General features: G+C 43.7%; 1 protein-coding gene across 1 annotated transcript; it reads left to right on the top strand.

Moving 5' to 3' along the window:
* The first annotated feature begins 9,133 nt into the window (after nucleotides 1–9,133).
* Nucleotides 9,134–10,413, top strand: LOC145166164 (uncharacterized). Its single transcript, XM_079085091.1, has 2 exons — nucleotides 9,134–9,728; nucleotides 9,927–10,413. The coding sequence occupies exons 1-2, from the start codon at nucleotides 9,243–9,245 to the stop codon at nucleotides 10,164–10,166; spliced, it is 726 nt and encodes a 241-aa protein (XP_078941217.1). The 5' UTR covers nucleotides 9,134–9,242; the 3' UTR covers nucleotides 10,167–10,413.
* Nucleotides 10,414–24,346: the final 13,933 nt, after the last annotated feature.

Raw genomic sequence — 24,346 nt, 5'->3', positions numbered from 1 at the left:
GTTGATGTTTTAAGAATCAAAGAATAGAGAGAAATCTTAAAGGAAGTATATGCTGATTCTGATCGTGAAGGTGGATTTCGATCGCATCAGAATTTTGAGCAGTTGCTTAAGAAGTTATGATATATTGCTAAGGAATAGATAACAACAATTTTCCATGTGGATTGTAAGGATAAGTTTTTCCGCAAAGTTTTAAAATAAAAGAAAATTGTTTAATTTTATTTATTTGAAGTATCCTTACAATGGCATTTGTGGAAAATTGTTGCTTATATGATTCCACTGACAGCAATATTGGAAAATGGATTTGATTCTTTCATTTGTGGTAGTGTCTAAATTTACCAAATCAGGAAAGTTCCTCATCACCCAAGTTTCAATTGGATCGAAACTTGGAATCATGCAAGTTGAATAGTATGATGAATGAGAACTTTCAAGCATTGGAAAATTAAGAGTAATTACTTGTTCACATGGATGTGTGAGTCAAGTGAAGGACTAAAGGGATCGAGTACACATTCTTGTGCACTGGTCATGTCCACCACAAACCTCGTTAAGACTATTTGATTTACTAAAGTTTAGTAAATATGGTTATACTTACAAGTTTAAGTATAATTCTGAAACATTGGAAAAGTCTCAATGTATGGCAGAACGAATGGGAAGAATCAAATTAGGCAGAAAGATAAAAGTTTCTCAAATCTGAAAAGATAGGAGAGTACTTGTGTATCTTGTTTTATGATTATCTTAGTGATTATGGAATCATATCACAATTGATCCTCTAAGGACACCTTAGTGCATTTGTTTGCCTAAGGAGAGGAATCGTGAATTGTTGAAATGGTTAAATCAAAAGATAAATCATACTTCGTTCCAACAACAAATCCTGGAGTTATACTCCAAGATTGTAACTTGAGTGACATAGTCTTTAGAAAGTTTTTAGCACTTGTCAAATGTAGAAGTAAGATGTTTCCTGTTCTTGTACATTTGAGATTGGTAAGTTGTGATGTTTTGGATAAGACAAAGACCAACTAAGACCAATTGTGTGAAGTGTTTGTAAAAGAATCCACACTATCTCTTGAATATTTGGCAAGATAGTCTTATATGTCAAGAGCATAGTGGGAGTCTTAAAGATCCTAAAAAGAATTTCAAGAACTAATCAAGAATAAAACCTGAGGTTCTTCACTAGCACACGACTTGAGGTTTATAACCTATCGTGTTGACATATTCTGTCCCCATTCCAGTTAAAGTTGGCTTTGCATAGGAGTTCTGAAAGTTCTCAATTGGTTGCATAACAACTTGGAAGCAATGGCAGGCCCTGTACTGCCAGGTGGCAAGAAGTTAAGATTGCATAAGTTCAGTCCATATGAGTTTGGATTTGTCATTATCCTTGTCTTGTGACTATGGTTTTGACGATTCACATGGATAAGAACACATAAACCATAAAATCTAAGGGTCATAAGGTTTCTCTCCGATTCATGAAAATGATGGTGAGGAAACACTTCCACCAAGTAGATTTGAAGCAGATGGCAAAAGGTCTAAACAATTGAGACTATGATTACGACATCCCTTTTCATAGTTCTGAAATTGTTTAGACGCACATGCATGCTATCTAAGGAAAGGTGTATGATTTTGATAAAGTTTTATCAAAGCATCTCGTATCAGAAATCTGAACTTTGGTAAGAAAGTCAATAAAGTATTGATTTCTAGAAGTCCAACTGATTTCTAAGTACATGTCAAAGCTAGTGGGAGCATAAGTGTTATTCTAATAATCATCATGTTAGTGGGAGCATGATAATTATTGTTAGTGTTGCAAGTTAGCAATGTTAATTATAGAAAACAAAAGTTTCAATTCGTGAGGCTGCAGGGATTGAAAAAGTTGTTTTGCTATAATTAAGGGAGAGGATATACTTCATTTCAGTTCTAAAGGCTTAGATTGAGACCTTAATCATCTTTAGTCAAGAATATATATATGAATTTCATGTTGGATTGGTTCAACTTAAGGAAATTCTATATATTGCGTTCTCAAAATTCGATTATGATTACGGCATCCCTCTTCATAGTCAAATTTTGAAAACATGGCAAATAAAAATATTGTAGCAAAAGACTGGTCTAGAGTCATGTCTTTATGTGAGACATCATGAATCGTGTACCATTTGCTTTGGGTACAGGATCGATTGCATGTGCTATAATATTTGTCATTTCTAAATTTTTCCAAATGCCCAGAGGCATTAAGAAGGGACAAGGTCTAGAATTGGATATGACTAAAATGATTAAGCAATTGCCGAGGACAATCTGAGGTTTACCAAAGATTGGTTGCTCAGGGACAGTTGGAAGTATAGTGCTAATTTTGGAAGGACCATATTGACATATTCTGAAAAGAGGCATCTCTTATTCAGAAGTGATAGTCAAAATGAGAATATGGAGTTGTCTCCATAGGTGGAAGTTATCTGTGTAAGATTAGAAACCTTAATGCAAGAAGCATGTCCAAAGCAATGTACTTTGAATATGAGACTTAGTTTCCATGGAGTTGATCTCCATTGGAATACCTTATAATGACTGTTGACAAGTCTTTGTGACTTTGTACATATTCATTACAGGAGGGTCAATGCATATAAGTTTAAAATCTAAACAAATTTCGATAAATGATAGGAATTTGAAATTCTCACATTTTTCGATAAGGATTTGGGAATGTGAAATTAGAATCATTGAAATTATGTTCAATTGGTTTATTTCACAAAGTAAGGATCATAGACAAACATAGAGTGCATACTTGGTGTATGGCAAAGCTATTGTTTAAGAAAAACATAGTGTACATGCTTGGAGCATGGGACAACTAGTGTTTTTAATTCAAGTATAAAGTTGATAAAACCGAAACAATGAATAATGAGTAATCAGTATGGTGATAAATAAAAGTGTTTATTTATATTCATAGGGTTTGATACCATATTTGATTCATTTATTCTTGTGTTTCACTTTGCATGTTTTGACTTCCAGAATAACTAAGTCGCTCTTCCTGAATGATTAAGTTATTCAAACCATCTACAGTCGGTCATATGTTGGAAGTAGATATGAATCAAGACTGTCATGGGTTGGTTTGTAGAGGTCCAAGTTGGTGGACAAAGTGGTGCTACAACACTCATGAGTGCTCATAAGTTCTGAGTATTGGATTCAACCCGCGCTCATTTGAATCACTTCATGGATTTTATCACGAGTGATCATGAGACGATAATATCTTATATTCTTCAAACCTAGAGATATGAGTTGTTACTATGAGTTGGTTATACATTGATTGCACGAAAACGCATTTGGTAACTCGATGTTATAAAACGTGCCTTTGTGTCTGATTCAACAAGTAGTAGAACAAGCCATATGAGTCAAAGTTTATCCATTCCTTTTACCTTCGGGATAAAAGCGATATATGTGGGCCCTCAATGATTTAGCGATGACACATGTGAGTGCTTGGCCAAGCCAGGACTGATTTGATTTGTTCAATCAGTCAGTCATCATAAATCGAAAATCAGGAAACAACAAATGGACAGAGAGAATGATTATAATCCATGTCTCAGTCCATATGATATCTAGAATGGAGGAATATATGATCCCTTATCTAACGGACAAGTCATTGACAAGGTCAGAGTTCGACAGCTGCTTTAAGAGCTACGATTGCCAGTTAGGTTTTCAAGTCATACTCAATAATAGTTTTAGACTTATCCAAGTGGGAGACTGTTGGATTAATGCCTAAGTCCATAACTATATTTGGTATGTACTTGACCCGACCCGGCATGGTCCATTTGGGTTGCACTTCACCGGCACAATTTATATGGATAGTCTTTTGAGAATAGTATATTTATGATTTATATTAATATATTATAAGTTCTAATATCTTAATATGGAATTATATTATTTAATTAGTATTGATCAAGAATTAATTTAGAATTAATTAAGTGATCAAAAAGAACTAAATAAATATGGACTCTTATATATATGGAATGGGCCAAGTTCATTTAGGTTGGGCTAAGCTTTCATGGATGGTCCATGGACCTTTTAACCCATGGATCCTATGTAAATGAAAGGTCATGGGTATTAGGGTTTACATGAATGTAACCCTAATCCTCCATAATATATAAAGGGGTCCTTGGCTCACAAAATTGGCACAAGTGTGTGAAAATAAGAGTGGGCCGATTTTAGTGTGCATACATATTCTCTCAAGTTCTGCCAAGGTGTTTTGGTGATTTGTGATTCCATTTGAGGCTTCCACACTATTGGGGCTAAGCTCTTAAAGCTTGAAGACATCAAGCTACATCAAAAGGTATGTCATCTAACTAGAACTTTGTAGTATAGGTGCTTCATAATATGCTAGTTAGGATGAAACCTTGGAATAGTTAATATTTGCATGTATAATAGAGAAAACATAGATCCAAGGTTTATAGGGTTGCATGTACACCATAGGAGTGTTAGAATGCTCAAAACCCAACAAGTACAACCTCAACCCATCCCACATAACATGTAACACATAACATAACTACTGAGCATGCAATAATCATATAACATCATAGGTAGTCCTACAGATCCACCTAACTGGAATAACCACTAACATGCAACACTGACTCATACTCAACATCCAATACTGCTAGGATAACACATCCAATGGTCCGGCCTTGGTGCCTTAGACCCCTTAGTATAGTGAGGATAACTCTCCTTGCAACTATCGTCTGAAACTAGAAAGCTCAACTCCCGGATCACCAACACGAGCTCCACCACCTATAGTTACCATAAAACCCTTTTTCATAAATCTCCAAATTACCAGAATACCCTCAGAAGTCAACTGGTCAACCCTTGGTCCAAGTCAAAGTCAACAGTCCATGTTGACTCGACCCGTCGAGTGCAGTTCACCGACTCGTCGAGTCCTTCCTGAACTCGAGAAGTCGTGAAATCCTTGATTGGCTCGTCGAGTTCCCCTTTAACTCGCCGAGTTCATACGTGTCCAAGAATTGGGAGAAACCCTAGTCGAATCGCCGAATCTTCGAACGACTCGCCGAGTTCAAGGAAATCTTCAACGGACTCGCCGAGTTGTTCATCCAACTCGTCGAGTTCATGGCCATCTTCAACGGGCTTGCCGAGTTGTTCATCCAACTCGCCGAGTCCTTGCAGACCTTCATCCATGCAGACGCTTTTTAAGTCATGGCAAGGTTCCAGATTACAGATCCAAGCTTCTAAGGCATGTTTACCACGTAAAGTTGCAGACTTTACGCACATGCAAGGCTCTAAAGGCCCTAAATGACCTATCTAAGCTTGCAAAGAAGTCTCACGCTTGAGGGAAGGCTCCTACTAGGCAAGGCTGATGACTTTATGGATCTAGAGGTCAAAGGGAGTCCAGATCTGAAGTTACAACTTCAGATCTTAGCTTAAATATGGGTAGCCTTTCATAAAACCCATCCAAAAGAGGTTAAAAGAGAGATGAGCTAAAGGAACAGCTTAATACCTTCCACAGAGTGACAACTGATGAATCTCTTAGCTCCCCACGAGTTCCTAGCCTTGATTTCCTTGCTTCCCCAAGTGTTTCCTTCTCCAAAGTTCCTCCTCCAAGCTTGAACACACCAAAAGAACACACACACATACGGTTTACGGTTTGAGGGGGACAAGGGGCATTAAAGGGGAGGCTGGGGGAGGCCAATGATCCTTTAAATAGGGTGCAAAACCCCGAGATTTAGGGTTTCATCTGCCAGCTCCTACTCGTCCAGTCCCTTCTTGGACTCGGCGAGTAGGTCATTAAAATACATGGACCAACCCGCTGCTACTCGACGAGTAGGGCAATCAACTCGTCGAGTAGCCCTTGAAATCAAGAACTCACACATTAAATCAATACCTGAGAATCGGGGCGTTACAATTCTCCCCCACTTGAACTAGACTTCGTCCTCGAAGTCTGCTGCAGCGAGTATCTCCGGGTAATGCTCCCACATTTCAGCCTTCGTCTCCCACGTCCACTCGGACCCCCCTCCGATGCTCCCACTGTACTTTCACCAAAGGTGTCTCCTTATTCCTCAGAATCTTCATCTTTTTCTCCAGTATGGCCACAGGCCTCTCTACGTAATTCAGGCGTTCATCAACCTGAATATCATCCAGCGGCACCACCTCCTCTTGATCCATCATGCACTTTCGCAGCTGCGAAACGTGGAAAATGTTGTGTATCCGACTAACCTCCTCCGACAGCTCTAGCCTGTAAGCTACCTTGCCAACCCTGGCAATGATCCTGAACGACCCAATATATCGGGGACCCAATTTTCCCCTCTTCCTGAAGCGGATCACGCCTTTCCAGGGCGAGACCTTCAGGAGTACCATGTCACCGATCTGAAACTCTAACTCGGAGCGACGTCGGTCGGCGTAACTCTTCTGCCGACTCTGAGCGGTCTGCAGCCGCTGCCTAATCTGCTGAATCTTCTCGGTAGTCTACAAGACCACCCCCGTCCTACCCATCACCCTGTGGCCAACCTCACCCCAACAAACCGGGGTGCGTCATCTCCGCCCGTACAACAGCTCGAAAGGCGGGGCGCTAAGGCTAGAATGATACCTGTTGTTGTAGGTGAACTCCGCAAGCGGTAGGTGAGAATCCCAACTGCCACCGAAATCAATGACACACGCTTTCAACATGTCCTCGAGGGTCTGAATAGTCCGCTCGCTCTGGCCGTCTGTCTGCGGGTGGAATGCTGTGCTGAAGTGCAACCGCGTGCCCAGCTCCTCGTGAAACTTTTGCCAGAAGCGGGAGGTAAACCTGACATCCCGATCAGAGACAATGGAAACGGGAACCCCATGGCGAGACACGATCTCGCGAACGTACACTTCGGCCAATTTCTCGGCCGATGAGCTCTCCCGTATAGCCAAGAAATGGGCACTCTTGGTCAATCGATCCACGATGACCCATATAGCATCAAACCCCTTCGCCGTCCTCGGCAACTTGGTAATAAAATCCATCGTGATCTGTTCCCATTTCCATATGGGAATCTCTAGAGGCTGCAGCTTTCCATGCGGCCTCTGATGCTCGGCCTTGACCATCCTACAGGTCAAGCACCTCTCGACATACCAAGCGATCCCTCGCTTCATGCACGACCACCAATAGCTCAAACTCAAATCCCGGTACATTTTGGTGGCCCCCGGGTGAATAGAGAAATAAGACTTATGAGCCTCCTCCATAATCGTCTGCCTAGCCCCACCAGACATCGGAACCCAAACCCGACTGCATCGGGTCAATAGTCCCCGACTATACTTTTGAAATCATATAACTCTTTTATAAGCTAAGTCTATTAAATAATAAGAAAAAATATAATATCAAAAGAAAAAAATAAATCTTATAATCCACGTAAGCCGGTCAGAATCTTTACAAGACCATTCCTCCTCCATATCAAATGACACATCAACAGTCCCGAGTCCCAAGTCCCAACCTATCTCCAAAATATCTTCTCAACTGGACCCCACAATCTTCACCATACACCACACAAAATTTTGTTTTTCAAAACAACTCGATGAAATCATGAAACCCCCTCTTGTTTCTCCAGCCGCATGACACGTGGCATTGCCTCTCTCCCATTATTGTCCACAAGTTCCGGCGGTGCTGATTTCTTTTATTCATCGTGTTTTCTATGTCAAAAGACTATTCTACCCTTATACCTTGATGCAAGAAACTACCTATCTGTCCACCATATTATTTTAATCCATTTTTTTAAAAGTTATTGTAGATAAAATACTTAAATTGAGAGCCGTTTAAACTAATTTAGAAATTAGCTTGGTAGTTAATTGTTAATTGAAAACTGTAAATTTTAAATTATAGTTTTTATTTATATAAAGGTGATTTATAAAAACAGGCATTAGCTTTTAAATATATAAAATTAGTTAAAAACTGAAAAAAAAATGCCTTTTAATAAGTTAAAACCTACAAAAAGATACTTGAAGTAGTTTTTGTATTCAATTGTTTAAAATAAAAACTAAAGCTACTACATCCAAACATACTTTTTTTTTTCCAAGCTTTGTCTTAAAAGTTAAAATGCATCAAGTTCAAAACAGAAATATAGAGATTTCTTCAAAGTTTTAGTTTCTCTGGTATCATGAAATTTACTATTAATCAGTCGGTTTCATATTTTTAAGAGAAATTAAATTGATTCTTACCTTTTATGCCTACAAATATTTCTACCCACTAATATTATTACAAGTGTCATCATTCTATATTTTTTTAATTATCTCATTAAGAGTATATTATGAATATATCAAATCAAATTAAAACTATCTCATTAAGAGTATATTATGAATATATCAAATCAAATTAAATTGAATGTTGGAATGTTGACACGTGTCATAATATTAGTGGGTAGAAATATTTATAGACATAAAAAATAGGATGCAATTTAATTTCTCTATTTTTAATGAATTATAGAGTATTTGATTTACCTTTCATAAAATTGGTTATGGATATTTAATGAGTGTCAGTCAGGATTTGATATTTTGTAGTTTGAGATGAAATTTCAACTTTTTATTCACTAAACTCATTATATTTTATATATGTCGCATTCATTAGAGATAGAATACAACTCAAGTAATTAGTTATGAACTTCTTAAGATAAAACAACAATATACATAAATAACCATGAGAGACCATTTGTTTACATATCCTAGTTGATATGTAGTAGTCATACTTGAAAAAAAAAAGTACTTGTCTCTTGTGCAACATATATAGTTAAGTTTAACCAACGGATAACCTTAAAATCCAAATGTTTCAATTAATTCTGCATAATACTTTTTATTATCTAAACTTTTTCTGACTTATGTTTTGGATTTTAGTTATTTGAAATAACAATTCAAAAAGTTACATTCCATCTTGAATGTCATACGTATGTTTTTTTTTTTTTTTATAGATGTGGATTTAACAATAAATTTATTTTGAAACATGTTTTGTTTTATTTCTTTTATTTTCCGTTATCATTCTTATTAATATATTTAATATTATTAAATGGGTCATTTACTTTGTTTTTCATTTTTATGCGATACAATTTAATATAGTGGCATTTTTGTTATTTTAAGTGGAAACGAGGGTATTTTCAACAGTAGAAAGCAAGTTGCCCTTTTTTGCTGTTGGTTTAACATCCCATCGTCTTGCCTTTTTTTCTTCCTTTTATTACGTTACCAGGGCCTTTGAGTGTTCTTTGGAAAGAGAGAGAAAGAGTTTTTAGAGAGAGAAAAATTAAGATCTGCGTTTGTGTTTGTTGAAGAAGATGAAGTCCTGCGAACTTTGCAAATCTATGGCTAGGATCTATTGCGAATCTGATCAGGCTAGCTTGTGCTGGAGCTGCGATTCTAAGGTCCATTCCGCGAACTTCCTTGTAGCAAGGCATTCACGGAGCCTTCTTTGCCGCGTGTGCCAGTCTCCGACGCCGTGGACTGCTTCCGGCGAGAAGCTTGGGCCGTCGACTGCGTCGGTTTGTGAGAAGTGTGTCGTTGACGCTACTTCTGATGACGATGAAGACAGAGAAGAGAGTCAGGGAGGAAATAATGATGATGACGATGAGTACGACGGAGATGAAGACGACGAAAATGAGCTTGACATGGAAGATGAGGACGGAGATGATTTTCAGGTGGTGCCTTTGTCTTCTACACCGCCTCCGGCAGCGAGTTCCTCCAGCAGTGAAGAATTTTCTAATAGCGATAGAGGCATTTTAATGAAGCGAAAACGTGAGAATGTTGCAGATCTTTCCTCAGAGGTATTAGAATTTCTTTCATTCCCTATTTCCTCCGCAACTTTTACATAAATATGACCTTACGCGTCATTTGACTTACAGTTCAGATTATGAACCGATGAAGTATAATTAATTCAACAGACTCAACAAGTTGCAAATAATCGACATGATTGTGATTGTTGTATTAATTTGGATGCTAATATGTCGTTTTATTGAAATCAGGATGATGTCGATTGCTCATCGGTTCAGAAAAACCAGCGTACGGCGGAGGGTAACAGAGCGACATTGCATCAATTTTTCCCTTCGAGTTCGGAGGCGATCGTGGAGAGACTTAAGCATTTCCGGCACCGGGACAAGATCTCCGGCAAGAACAAGCCTGGACCGGCCGTTGACGTTAGTAAAGCAACGAGAGCCGTCGGATTAGACCTAAACGCATCCGCATCAGCTTCTGGTTCGCCGTAGTTGTAGTGTAGGTAGAAACCTAATTAAGTAAATGCTATTATTAGCTAACAAGTAACAATACATCCCCCCAAATTAGTTTCGATCAGATGGACATAACCATGGTTTTATTTAGGTTATCAGTAGTGATTGATTCAACAAATTTCTTGATTACGATTTGTATTTTTTTTTTTTTACTTTGGAAGTTGTTAACGAGGTTTCGGTTGTCAAATGTTGAATCTTTCGTGCTCAACTTTGACCTGTTGGAATTTTTTTTTTCTTTGTCTATTGCATCTACTCCTCTTGACGTGTTTGATTTCTGTAATATATTTGACCAAAATCATGGACTAATTTTTCTTTAAATCATATTACCTCTAATTTATTTATGTATTAATGATTTAATGTGTTAAAGCCAAAATGTTTGGCTCAATAGATTAAGGGTTGTTTGAAAGTTGATACTTGACTCAGATTGAGTCAATTTGAGTCAATGTCGGACTTAATTAGGATCATAACTATTGGATAGCGCTCCAGGCGTGAAGGAGCGTGAAGGGTTGAGCTGGAGGGGCTTAAGGACGCGTGAACACTGCCCCAGCCCCGGTGGTTTGGGTGTGGCGTGGCCATGGAGACGGACGAAGACGTTGCATTTGATTGGTTCCCTCATATTTTCTCTTTTTGTCTCTCTTTTTTTTGCACCTTCACTACCTAACCACCGGTGAACACTGCCCCCAACCCCGGTGGTTTGGGTGTGGAATGGTGAAATATTTACGTGGCATCACCTTTATTCACAAACCATGCGTGATCGTTGCCGATAGCCTTATACCTTAAAAGGTTTTGATTTGTAGGGGTTAATTGGTTGAAAGTTGAATAGTTTTAATATTAAAATAATGTTATTGTTTATGGCTAATGCCATAAACCCTTAAGTTTGCATAAATTGTCGGATTTACCCAAAGTTCAAATTTATGTTCGTTTTTTTAACCTAAAACTTGCATTAAATTGTTCGTTTTTGCCTATTCACCCGATTTCTATTTAAACAACCGGTTACCACTTGCTTAGCTGGAAGATACGTGACATTTATCCTTTAAAGACCGATTCAAACACATATTCATCTCCATTTGATCCCTTCGACCCTCACAGTTAGTCGCAGAGTCATTTTGTAACGCTCCGATTCTCAGGTATTGAACTAATATAAGAATTTTCTTGTTTTCAAGGTCTACTCGACGAGTTGGTTGCCCTACTCGTCGAGTAGCAGCGGGTTGGTCCGCGTGTTTTAGTGACCTACTCGCCGAGTCCAATAAGGGACTCGACGAGTAGGAGCTGGCAGATGAAACCCTAAATTTCGGGGTTTTGCACCCTATTTAAGGATCACTTATCCCCCCTTAGCCTCTCTTACCGCTCCCCTCGAATTCAGAAACCCTAATTCGTGTTGTTCTCTATATTGGTGTGCTTCTTAGCTTGGAAGAGGGATTTTGGTGAGGAAAGGTTTGAAGACCAAGAAGCTTTGAACAAGGAGCAACTGGGGATCTGAAGTCTACCTCAGTTTATCACCATTTGGAGGTATCAAGTCATCACCCTGAGCTTCTTCTAGTTAAACCCCTCTCTATAATGAGTTTTGGGACCATTTTGGGCATTTGGTGTTGCATTTCGAGTGATGAACCAAGATCTGAAGTTGCAACTTCAGATCTAGGCTCATCTTGGCCCTTATCATCATAAAGTCTCAATCTTTAGCATGTTGGTGAAGCTCTTTTGCCTAGAACCCCTTCTTTAGCTTGTTTTAGGTCATTATCACCTTGCATGCACGTAAAGTTTGCAACTTTACGTGATAAACATGCCTTGGGAAGATGGATCTACAATATGGAGTCTTAGAATGGCTTAAAAAACATTTGTATGGATGAAGGATTGAAAGGACTCGGCGAGTCGCAAGGTCGACTCGGCGAGTCATATGAAGATGGTCATGAGCTCGACGAGTTCATGAACAACTCGGCGAGTCCGATGAAGATTGCCTTGGGCTCGGCGAGTCAGTCGAATGACTCGGCGAGTCGGCTAGGGTTTTTCCCAACCATTGGACACGCATGAACTCGGCGAGTTATAGGGAAACTCGACGAGTCAACCAAGGATTTCACGACTTCTCGAGTTCAGGAAGGACTCGACGAGTCGGTGAACTACACTCGACGAGTCGAGTCAACATGGACTGTTGACTTTGACTGTGGACTTTGGCTTTGACCAACGGTTGACCAGTTGACCTCTGGGGGCATTTTTAATTTGGAAATTTATGGAAAAAAGGTTTTATGGTAACTATAGGTGGTGGAGTTCGTGTTGGTGATTCGAGAGTTTGAACCTATCATTTTCAGTGCGACATTGTGAGGTGAGTTATCCTCACTATGCTCAAGGGTCTAAGGCACCAAGGTCGGCCCTTTGAATTGTTATTGGTTATGTTATGCTAGTATGATCTGTTAGATCGGTATCCTAGAGGGTAGGATGATATAATGTGACATGTGGTATGACCTGTTAGTTCGGTATCCTAGAGGGTAGGATAATATTATGTGGTATGTGGTATGATCCGTTAGATCAAGTTGTTGTCTATAGACTGTTATGTGATTATCTGTTATATGTGCACATGTTTGTTTGGCGGTTGAGGCTTATCTGCTTTGTGCGAAAGCCAATAGACCTGGGCATTCCAACTTGTTGGTTGTGGGCCGTGAGTATTCCATCTCGAGGATGACTGGACTCATAGTATGTGGGCATTCCAACCTGTTGGTTGTGGGCCTGGGGTATTCCATCCCGAGGATGATTGGACCCATTGTATGTTGGCATTCCAACCGGATGGTTGAGGGCCTGGGGTATTCCAACCCGATGGTTGACTGGACCCATAGTATGTTGTTTATGATTATATGTGTATTGTTGCAGGTATGGGTATTTTGGGGGAACCCACTAAGCTTTCGGGCTTACGGTTTCAGTTTATTGTTTCAGGTACATCAGGGGATCGCGGCAAGGCGAAGGCATGATCGTACAGCTCCTCATGATTTGTTTATGTTTTTGGGAAACTCTGATATTATACATTTTGAAAAAAAAGTTGTAATGATTTTTAATGGTTTGAAATGTTTTTAAAAGTTTAAATTTGACATGATTTTTATGGGTGTTATAAGTTGGTATCAGAGCCTTGGTTTGAGTGAATTGGAGGAACACTCGTGTGACTCCAGTCTCAAATCAAGGAAAAGATTTTCAAAATGATTTTTCAAATGGTTTTCAAAATAAGTAAAGGAGGATGCAGGGTATACGATCAGCCGGAGCCAGTAAGTGACCCCAAAATACCATACAGTTATTTGATTATGTGATATGTTAGAACAGCATGCTAGTGCTAGGCTAGGGATCTTCAGGAATTGCATGATAGAATTTCCTGATTACATGATGCATGGTAGCCTAGGGTTTTCCTTATATGAAATTGAGATCATTACTGTAGTTGCTTAGTGTATGCATCACGATCGTACATAACTAAGATCTTATAGCCTGAGAATGTTTGGTTTGGCCTTACTTCCTGTTCTTGTTTGATGAAGGCCTTAGGGTAGGATCAGGTATTCGAAAGTCTATTGGGTCCAGCGTTATGTATGATTAGCATACACTAGTGCTGCAGGGTTGGTGGAAGTTTCATGGATGGGTGGGTTGTGCGAGACCGGTAGGTCAGTTATTAGACAGTTAGCCTTCCACTAGGAGTGAGGTTGAGCGACCACCAGATGTATGTATAGTGTTAGGGTGTTGTGGTGATACTTGAGACAAATTTGGGTAGGTGTGGAAGGTAGTAGGGGCCCATATGTAACATCCAAAATTTCGAACAAATTTAAACTTTCAAAACATGTCAAGTTCATCAAAACATTACACTTTGTTTTCAAAATACATTCTATCAGAGTATTCCCAGAAACATAAACATAACAGGAGGAGCTGTACGATCATGCCTTCGCCTTGCCACGATTCCCTGATGTACCTGAAACAATAAACTGAAACTGTAAGCCTGAAAGCTTAGTGAGTTACCCCCAAAATACCGATACACATACAGTCCACATAACCATGTCAATAATAACATATCATAACAAACTGAACAGAACAGCACATAACGGGTCCACAGCCCTACAGGCTGAAATACCCACGAGCCCACACTACGAGTCTCCCTTAGCCCGTAACTGGAATGCTCCCGAGCCCACAGTATGAGTCTCCCTTAGCCTGTAACTGGATTGCTCCCGAGCCCACCGTACGAGTCTCCCTTAGCCCGTAACTGGATTGCTCCTAGGGTTTGTTGGCTACCGCACGAAGCAGTACAACCTCAACCCATCCCATATAACAAACACATATCATAACCACTGAGCATGCAATAATCACATAACATCACAGGTAGTCCTACAGGTCTACCTAACTGGCATAACCACTAGCATGCAAAAGTAACTCATACTCAAGATCTAACACTTCTAGGATAACATATCCAATGGGCCGGCCTTGGTGCCTTAGACCCCTTAGTATAGTGAGGATAACTCACCTCGCAAATGTCGACCCGGAAGATAAAACCCAACTCTCGAATCACTTGGCACAGGCTCCACCACCTAATACCATAGCACAATATACTCATAAGTCCTTAACCTTATAAGGTACTCCATAACCCACTAGTCAACCCTTGGTCAAAGTCAAAGTCCTCAGTCAAGGTCAACAGTCCATGTTGACCTTACTCGCCGAGTACCCTCGGCTACTCTTCGAGTTCCTTGAAACACTATCCCACTCGCCGAGTCATCGAGGTGACTCGTCGAGTTTCTCTGACTCTCGACCAAACTCTAAGGCCACCCGTCGAGTTTTCCTTTTTGCATACGCCGGACACACACACATTCATAACTTGGGGAAAACTCATCCGACTCGCCGAGTTGTTCTTTAACTCTCCGAGTCTTATGGTAATCTTCATCGGACTCGCCGAGTTGTTCATCCAACTCGTCGAGTTCACGGCCATCTTCATGTGACTCGCCGAGTCAACCTTGCGACTCGCCGAGTCCATTCAATCCTTTTTCCATACAGACTTGTTTTGAGCCATGCAGCGGCTCCAAATCACAGATCCAAGCTTCTAGGGCATGCTTATCACGTAAAGTTGCAAACTTTACGTGCATGCATGGCTATAAAGGCTCTAAATGCCTATTTTAAGTTCTTAATGGAACTTAATGCTCAAGAGGGACCTTAATCACGACCAAAACTGAAACTTTATGCTTATAGAATCCAAGGAGGGTCCAGATCTGAAGTTACAACCTCAGATCTAACCCATAGCTCATCTTTCCAACTTAATATCTCACCAAAAACCCTAAAACTCAACCAATAGAAGAGATTCACAAAGAAAAGGCGATTTGGTTACCTCCAGAAGATGATAACTGAGATAAGAGTTGATTCCCACACTCTACTTGCTCCAATCTCCTTCTCCTCTAAGCCTTCTCCCTCCAAGGATCCTCTCTTCAAGCTTCAAACACACAATGGGCACACACACACACACGTATTAGGGTTTTAAGGGGCTCTCAAAGACTGCAAAGAGGCCATAGGAGGCTTATCATTCCTTAAATAGGGTGCAAAACCCCGAGATTTAGGGTTTCATCTGCCAGCTCCTACTCGTCGAGTCCCTTAGTGGACTCGTCGAGTAGGTCATTAAACACGCGTTACAACCCCGCTGCTACTCGACGAGTAGGGCAACCAACTCGTCGAGTAGGACATTAAACCAATTAACCTTTTATTTAAATCCATACCTGGAATCGGGGCGTTACAATTCTCCCCCACTTGAACTAGACTTCGTCCTCGAAGTCTGCTGCAACGAATAACTCCGGGTAATGCTCCCGCATTTCGGCCTCCGTCTCCCACGTCCACTCGGACCCCCTTCGATGCTCCCACTGTACTTTCACCAAAGATATCTCCTTATTCCTCAGAATCTTCCTCTTCTTCTCCAAAATGGCCACAGGTCTCTCCACATAGTTCAGGCGCTCATCGACCTGAATATCATCCAGCGATACTACTGCCTCCTAGTCCATGATGCACTTTCGCAGCTGCGAAATGTGGAAAGTGCTGTGTATCCGACTAAGCTCCTCCGGCAGCTCTAGCCTGTAAGCCACCTTGCCAACCCTGGCATTGATCCTGAACGACCCAATATATCGGGGACCCAATTTTCCCCTCTTCCTGAAGCGAATCACGCCTTTCCAGGGCGAGACCTTCAGGAGTACCATGTCACCCACCTGAAATTCCAACTCAGATCGGCATCTGTCGGCATAACACTTCTGCCGACTCTGAGCGGTCTGCAACCGCTGTCTAACCTGCTGGATCTTTTCGGTAGTCTGCAAGACTACCTCCGTACTACCCATCACTCTGTGTCCAACTTCACCCCAACAGACCGGGGTGCGACATCTCCGCCCGTACAACAGCTCGAATGGCGGGGCGCCAAGGCTAGAATGATAGCTGTTGTTGTAGGCGAACTCTGCAAGCGGTAGGTGAGAATCCTAACTCCCACCGAAATCAATGACACGCACCCTCAACATGTCCTCGAGGGGCTGAATAGTCCGTTCGCTCTGGCCGTCTGTCTGTGGGTGGAATGTTGTGCTGAAGTGCAACCGCGTGCCCAGCTCCTCGTGAAACTTTTGCCAAAAGCGGGAGGTAAACCTGACATCCCGATCAGAGACAATGGAGACAGGAACCCCATGGCGAGACACGATCTCGCGAATGTACAATTCGGCCAATTTCTCGGCCGATGAGCTCTCCCGTATAGCCAAGAAGTGGGCGCTCTTGGTCAATCGATCCACGATGACCCATATAGCATCAAACCCCTTTGCCGTCCTCGGCAACTTGGTAATAAAATCCATCGTGACCTGTTCCCATTTCCACATGGGAATCTCTAGGGGCTGCAGCTTTCCATGCGGCCTCTGATGCTCGGCCTTGACCATCCTACAGGTCAAGTACCTCTCGACGTACCAAGCGATCTCTCGCTTCATGCACGGCCACCAATAGCTCAAACTCAAATCCCGATACATCTTGGTGGCCCCCGGGTGAATAGATAAATGAGACTTATGAGCCTCCTCCATAACCGTCTGCCTAACCCCACCAGACATCGGAACCCAAACCCGACCGCATCGGGTCAGTAGTCCCCGACTATCCTGTATGAACCGGGTAGTCTTACCCTTGATTCTCTTCAGCTTCCAATTCTCCGGTCGCATGCCCTCTACCTGGGCATCTCTGATCAAACTCACAAGCGGAGAATCTACCGCTATCCTCATACATACCGCGGGGGTGGAAGACCCAGCTGACTTGCGGCTCAAAGCATCCGCAACAACATTCGCTTTACCGGGGTGGTAAAGGATTTCACAATCGTAGTCCTTGACTACATCCAGCCACCTGCCCTGCCTCATGTTCAGGTTCGGCTGATCCATGATATGTCTCAATCTCTTGTGATCCGTGTAAATGGTATAGCGGACCCCATAGAGGTAATGTCTCCATATCTTGAGGGCGAACACCACCGCCCCCAGCTCCAATTCATGCGTAGGGTATCTCGTCTCATGCGGCTTCAGCTGCCGCGATGCGTAGGCTATCGCTCGTCCTCTCTGCATTAGGACCGCCCCTAAACCTGTGATGGATGCATCACAGAACACCACAAAATCCTCAACTCCCTCCGGGAGTGTCAATATTGGTGCCTCACACAAACGCTGACAGAGGGTCTCAAACGCCCTCTGCTGCTCGGGACCCCACCGCAAATCCACCCCCTTCCTCGTCAGACGAGTGAGGGGTACTACAATCTTGGAGAAATCCCGTATGAACCTCCAGTAGTACCCTGCCAATCCCAGAAAGCTCCTAATATCTGAGGGAGATTTCGGAATCTCCCACTGCATAACCGCCTCGATTTTGGCCGGATCGACCAAAATCCCTTCCTGGTTAATGAGATGTCCGAGGAATTGGACCTCTCATAACCGAAACTCACACTTCGAGAACTTGGCGTACATCCGTTCTCGTCTCAGAACTCCCAACAGCTCTCTCAGATGCTCCTCATGCTGCTCTCGGGTCTTGGAATACACCAAGATATCATCTATAAACACTATGACCGAGCGATCAAGCATCGGTCTGCAGACCCGATTCATCAGGTCCATGAACACCGCTGGCGCGTTCGTGAGCCCAAACGGCATCACCACGAACTCGTAATGTCCATAACGAGTTCGGAACGCGGTCTTCTCCACGTCCTCCTCTCGGACCCTGACCTGATGATACCCAGACCTCAAGTCTATCTTGGAAAACCAAGATGCGCCCTGTAACTGATCGAAGAGATCGTCTATCCTCGGGAGTGGGTAACGGTTCTTCACCGTCAACTTATTCAACTCCCGGTAATCAATACATATCCGGTGCGAACCGTCCTTCTTCCGGACAAAAAGTATCGGTGCTCCCCATGGAGAACTGCTAGGTCGAATGAACTGCTTGCCCAGCAGTTCCTGTAGCTGCGACGACAGCTCCTGCATCTCTGGTGGTGCCAATCGGTACGGCGCCTTAGCAATAGGGGCCGCACCTGGCACCAGGTCGATCCTGAACTCGACCTGCCTCTCCGGAGTATCCCTGGCAACTCCTCCGGAAACACATCTGCGAACTCCCTGACCACCGGTACATCGGAAACCGAAATCTGATCCCTGACTCACGTATCTACCACATACGCTAGATAACCTGGACACCCGTGCTGAATGTACTGTCGAGCCCTGGCAGCTGAACAAAACCCTGATCCCACTCTGGTGCCCTCGCCATATACAATCAGTTCTCCTCCTCTTGGGGTTCGAACTACCACTCGCTGGCCCTGGCAATCAATCATAGCACCGAACCGACTGAGCCAATCCATGCCCACAATCACGCACACCTCCCCCATGGGGATCAGAATCAAATCTATCGGAAAGGATACCCCGAAAATCTGCAAGTCACACCCTCTATAAACTGAAGAAGCAGAAACCACGTGCTCGTTGGCGATAGACACTCGCAACGGACACTCTAGCTCGCCCACAGGCGCACTGAACTCCCTACTAAACGACTGAGATATGAAGGACCGACTCGCCCCCGAGTCAAATAAGACCAAAGCAGGCAAGGAGTTCACTAAAAACGTACCAGCAACCACATATGGTGCTGCTCTGGCCTCCTCCGCTGTAAGCTGGAAGGCACGACCCTGAGCCTTCGGAGGCTCTGCCCTGACTGGTCTCCCATCCGTGATCCTCAAAGTAGCCGGCGCTGGAGCCTGCGCCGGTTTGGCGGCGAGTAACGGGCAGTTGGCCTTCAAATGGCCAACCTGATCACAATGGTAACATAACTTCATACTCGGTATCGGAACGGCCTGGCGACAATCCTTCGCATAGTGCCCCTCCTTGCCACACCTGTGGCACCCACTATTGGCTCGACACACACCAAAATGACCCTTGCCACAGTTCCCACAAGTGCGGCTCTGCTGACCCCCGGTCCTAGCATCAGCGGTCTTAGACCGCTTCGGCGCCGACTGAGAATGTGTCGGGGCCTGCCGCTGTTCTCTCAACTGCTGCTCAATCTCCAACTCACGCCGTCTGGCGGCCTCCTGCAACTCTAGAAGAGTATCACATCGCTGGGTAGACACAAACTGACGGATATCCGTCTTGAGCATGCTCAGATAACGGGTCATCTGAGCCTTCTCTGAAGCAAACTCCGGGCAAAACATCGCCCTCTCAGTGAACATCCGGGTGATCTCCGTCACCGACTCCCCATCCTGTCTCAAACTCAGAAACTCCTGTGCCAATCGCTCCCGCTCAACCCGTGGAATGTAACGGGCGCGGAACATATCCCTGAACTGCTCCCAAGTAACAGCAGCTCTCTGATCATCAGTGTACGACCCAGTCGCAAGTCTCCACCAGTCCTTGGCCCCATACCTAAGCAGGTTCAGAGCACACCTGACCTTCTGGTCAGCAGGACACGAGCAGGTGAAGAAACACCCCTCCACGTCTGAAATCCATCTCATAGCCTTGATGGGATCCTGCGTCCCATCAAAAGTAGGGGGCTTCGTGTTATCGAAGTCCCTGTACTGAAAACCTCTACCAACTCCTCCTCCTGCCGCTGATACAGCTGATGCGGCGGCTGTCTCTGCAAGGGCTGCATAGCGCTCATCAAAATACTCCATCATGGCGGTTTTAATCGACCCGAACATCTCCGGTAATTGAGCCCGGAATGCAGCAACAACCTCATCATGCAGGATCTCTCTAATCCTGGCATCCAACTCCTCTGTACCCATCTGCACCACCGGCTCAGGTGCTATCGGCCCCTCCTGGCCTCTGTCCCCTGATCCTGATCCCGAACCGGATTCAGCCACGAAGCGCCTCGTCATCACCATTCTGAAACATACCACAAGATATCAGATAATCCATATAAACCACTGGGAACAAACTCCCTACTAACCCTAGGGATTGTGACTTACTTGACACGCGTATGGGTCCTGTGCTTTCAGTAGTACGGGCCCATACTACCTTCCACACCTACCCATATTTGTCTCAAGCATCATTACAATGCCCTAGCGGAATTCACAACACGACGAGCGCTCAACCCTCACCCTAGAGGAAAGATATACATCTCATAACTGGCCTCCCGGCCTCACTCAACCCTCCTACCCATGAAACTTCCACCAACCCTGCAGCACTAGTGTATGCTAGCCTTACATAACGCTGGACCCTATAGACTTTTCATATATCCAATCCTACCCTAAGCTCCCAATCAAACAAGAACAGAACATAAGGCCAAATCAAACATTCTCAGGCTATAAGATCTTAATTATGTACAACTGTGATGCATACACTAAACAAATACAGTAATGATGTCAATCTCATATAAAGGAAACCCTAGGCTAGCAGGCATCATGTAATCAGGCAATTCTATCATGCAATTCCTGAAGATCCCTAGCCTAGCACTAACATGCTGTTCTATCATATCACATAATCAAATAACTTGTATGGTATTTTGGGGTCTACTTACTGGCTCCGGCTGATCGTACGCCCTGCATCCTCCTTTATTTATTTTGAAAACCTTTTTCAAAAATCATTTTAAAAATCCTTTCCTTGATTTGAGACTGAAGTTACACGAGTGTTCCTCCAATTCACTCAAACCAAGGCTCTGATACCAACTTGTAACACCCAAAACTTTACAAATTTAAACTTTCAAAACATGTCAAGTTCATCAAAACATTACACTTTGTTTTCAAAATACATTCTATCAGAGTATTCCCAGAAACATAAACATAACAGGAGGAGCTGTACGATCATGCGTTCGCCTTGCCACGATCCCCTGATGTACCTGAAACAATAAACTGAAACTGTAAGTCCGAAAGCTTAGTGAGTTACCCCCAAAATACCGATACACATACAGTCCACATAACCATGTCAATAATAACATATCATAACAAACTGAACAGAACAGCACATAACGGGTCCACAGCCCTACAGGCTGAAATACTCATGAGCCCACAATACGAGTCTCCCTTAGTCCGTAACTGGAATGCTCCCGAGCCCACAGTACGAGTCTCCCTTAGCCTGTAACTAGATTGCTCCCGAGCCCACCGTACGAGTCTCCCTTAGCCCGTAACTGGATTGCTCCTAGGGTTTGTTGGCTACCGCACGAAGCAGTACAACCTCAACCCATCCCATATAACAAACACATATCATAACCACTGAGCATGCAATAATCACATAACATCACAGGTAGTCCTACAGGTCTACCTAACTGGCATAACCACTAGCATGCAAAACTCACTCATACTCAACATCGAACACTGCTAGGATAACATATCCAATGGGCCGGCCTTGGTGCCTTATACTCCTTAGTATAGTGAGGATAACTCACCTCGCAAATGTCGACCCGGAAGATAAAACCCAACTCTCGAATCACTTGGCACAGGCTCCACCACTTAATACCATAACACAATATACTCATAAGTCCTTAACCTTATAAGGTACTCCATAACCCACTAGTCAACCCTTGGTCAAAGTCAAAGTCCTCAGTCAAGGTCAACAGTCTATGTTGACCTTACTCGTCGAGTACCCTCGGCTACTCGTCGAGTTCCTTGAAACACTATCCCACTCGTCGAGTCATAGAGGTGACTCGTCGAGTTTCTCCGATTCTCGACCAAACTCTAAGGCCACCCGTCGAGTTTTCCTTTTGCACACGACGGACACACACACATTCATAACTTGGGGAAAACTCATCCGACTCGCCGAGTTGTTCTTCAACTCGCCGAGTCTTATGGTAATCTTCATCGGACTCGCCGAGTTGTTCATCCAACTCGTCGAGTTCACGGCCATCTTCATGTGACTCGCCGAGTCCATTCAGTCCTTTTTCCATACAGACTTGTTTTGAGCCATGCAGCGGCTCCAAATCACAGATCCAAGCTTCTAGGGCATGCTTATCACGTAAAGTTGCAAACTTTACGTGCATGCATGGCTATAAAGGCTCTAAATGCCTATTTTAAGTTCTTAATGGAACTTAATGCTCAAGAGGGACCTTAATCATGACCAAAACTGAAACTTTATGCTTATAGAATCCAAGGAGGGTCCAGATCTGAAGTTACAACCTCAGATCTAACCCATAGCTCATCTTTCCAACTTAATATCTCACCAAAAACCCTAAAACTCAACCAATAGAAGAGATTCACAAAGAAAAGGCGATTTGGTTACCTCCAGAAGATGATAACTGAGATAAGAGTTGATTCCCACACTCTACTTGCTCCAATCTCCTTCTCCTTTAAGCCTTCTCCCTCCAAGGATCCTCTCTTCAAGCTTCAAACACACAATGGGCACACACACACACACGTATTAGGGTTTTAAGGGGCTCTCAAAGACTGCAAAGAGGCCATAGGAGGCTTATCATTCCTTAAATAGGGTGCTAAACCCCGAGATTTAGGGTTTCATCTGCCAGCTCCTACTCGTCGAGTCCCTTAATGGACTCGTCGAGTAAGTCATTAAACACGCGTTACAACCCCGCTGCTACTCGACGAGTAGGGCAACCAACTCGTCGAGTAGGACATTAAACCAATTAACCTTTTATTTAAATCCATACCTGGAATCGGGGCGTTACACCATACTACTGAAAAGCACAGGACCCATACGCGTAGCAAGGAAGTCACAACCCCTAGGGTTTAGTCGGGAGTTGGTTCCCGGTCATTTATGCGGATTTGCTGATATCTTCCTGTTATATTTTCAGTATGGTGGTTACGAGGCGTTTCGTGACAGGATCCAGATCAGGATCAGGACAGGGTGATCAGGAGGCCCCAGCAGCACCTGAGATTATCGACCAGGAGGGGCCATTGTTGACAGAGGATCGAGTCAGAGAGATCATCCGTGAGGAGGTGGTCGGGATTGTCCGCGGTCAGATTACGGAGTTGTTTGGGACTATCAAGTCCGCTATGATGGAGTACTTTGATGACAGATATGCAGCCCTTACTGAGACAGCTGCCGCTGCAGCCACCGCGGCTATAACAACGGCAAGAGGGGGAGCGGGCCAAGTTTTTCAGTATCGGGACTTCGAAGCCCCTGACTTTTGATGGTACTCAGGATCCCATTGTAGCCATGAGGTGGTTGTCGGATGTGGAGGGGTGTTTCTTTACATGTTCATGTCCTATTGACCAGAAGGTCAGATGTGCCCTGAACCTGCTGAGGTCCGGGGTAAAGGACTGGTGGAGATTGATGACGGGGTCGTATACAGATGACCAGAGAGCTGTTGTTACTTGGGAGCAGTTCGGGGACATGTTCTGTGCTCGCTACATTCCGAGGGTCGAGCGTGAGCGGTTATCTCAGGAGTTTTTGGAGCTGAGACAGGGTACTGAGACGGTGACGGAGATCACCCGTATGTTTACTGAGAGGGCGATGTTTTGCCCGGAGTTTGTCTCGAAGTAGGCTCAGATGACACGCTATCTGAGCATGCTCAAGACTGACATCCGTCAGTTTGTTGCCACTCAGAGATGCGATACCTACTGGAGTTACAGGAGGCCGCCAGGCGGCGTGAGTTAGAGCTTGAGCTGCAGTTGAGGGAGCAGCGGCAGGCCCCGGCACAGTCGCAGCCGGCGCCGAAGCGGTCCAAGATCGCTGATACCAGGGCTGGGGGACAGCCAGGCCACACTTATGGGAAGTGCGGAAAGGCTCATTCAAGGACGTGTCGAGGAGGGAGTGGGTGCCACCGATGTGGCA

This window comes from Lactuca virosa, chromosome 3 (genome assembly GCF_052849685.1).
Source record: "Lactuca virosa cultivar CGN04683 chromosome 3, Lactuca_virosa_CGN04683_v6, whole genome shotgun sequence".
In the NCBI taxonomy this organism is placed as follows: Eukaryota; Viridiplantae; Streptophyta; class Magnoliopsida; order Asterales; family Asteraceae; genus Lactuca; species Lactuca virosa.
This window is presented reverse-complemented; position numbering and strand designations above follow the sequence as displayed.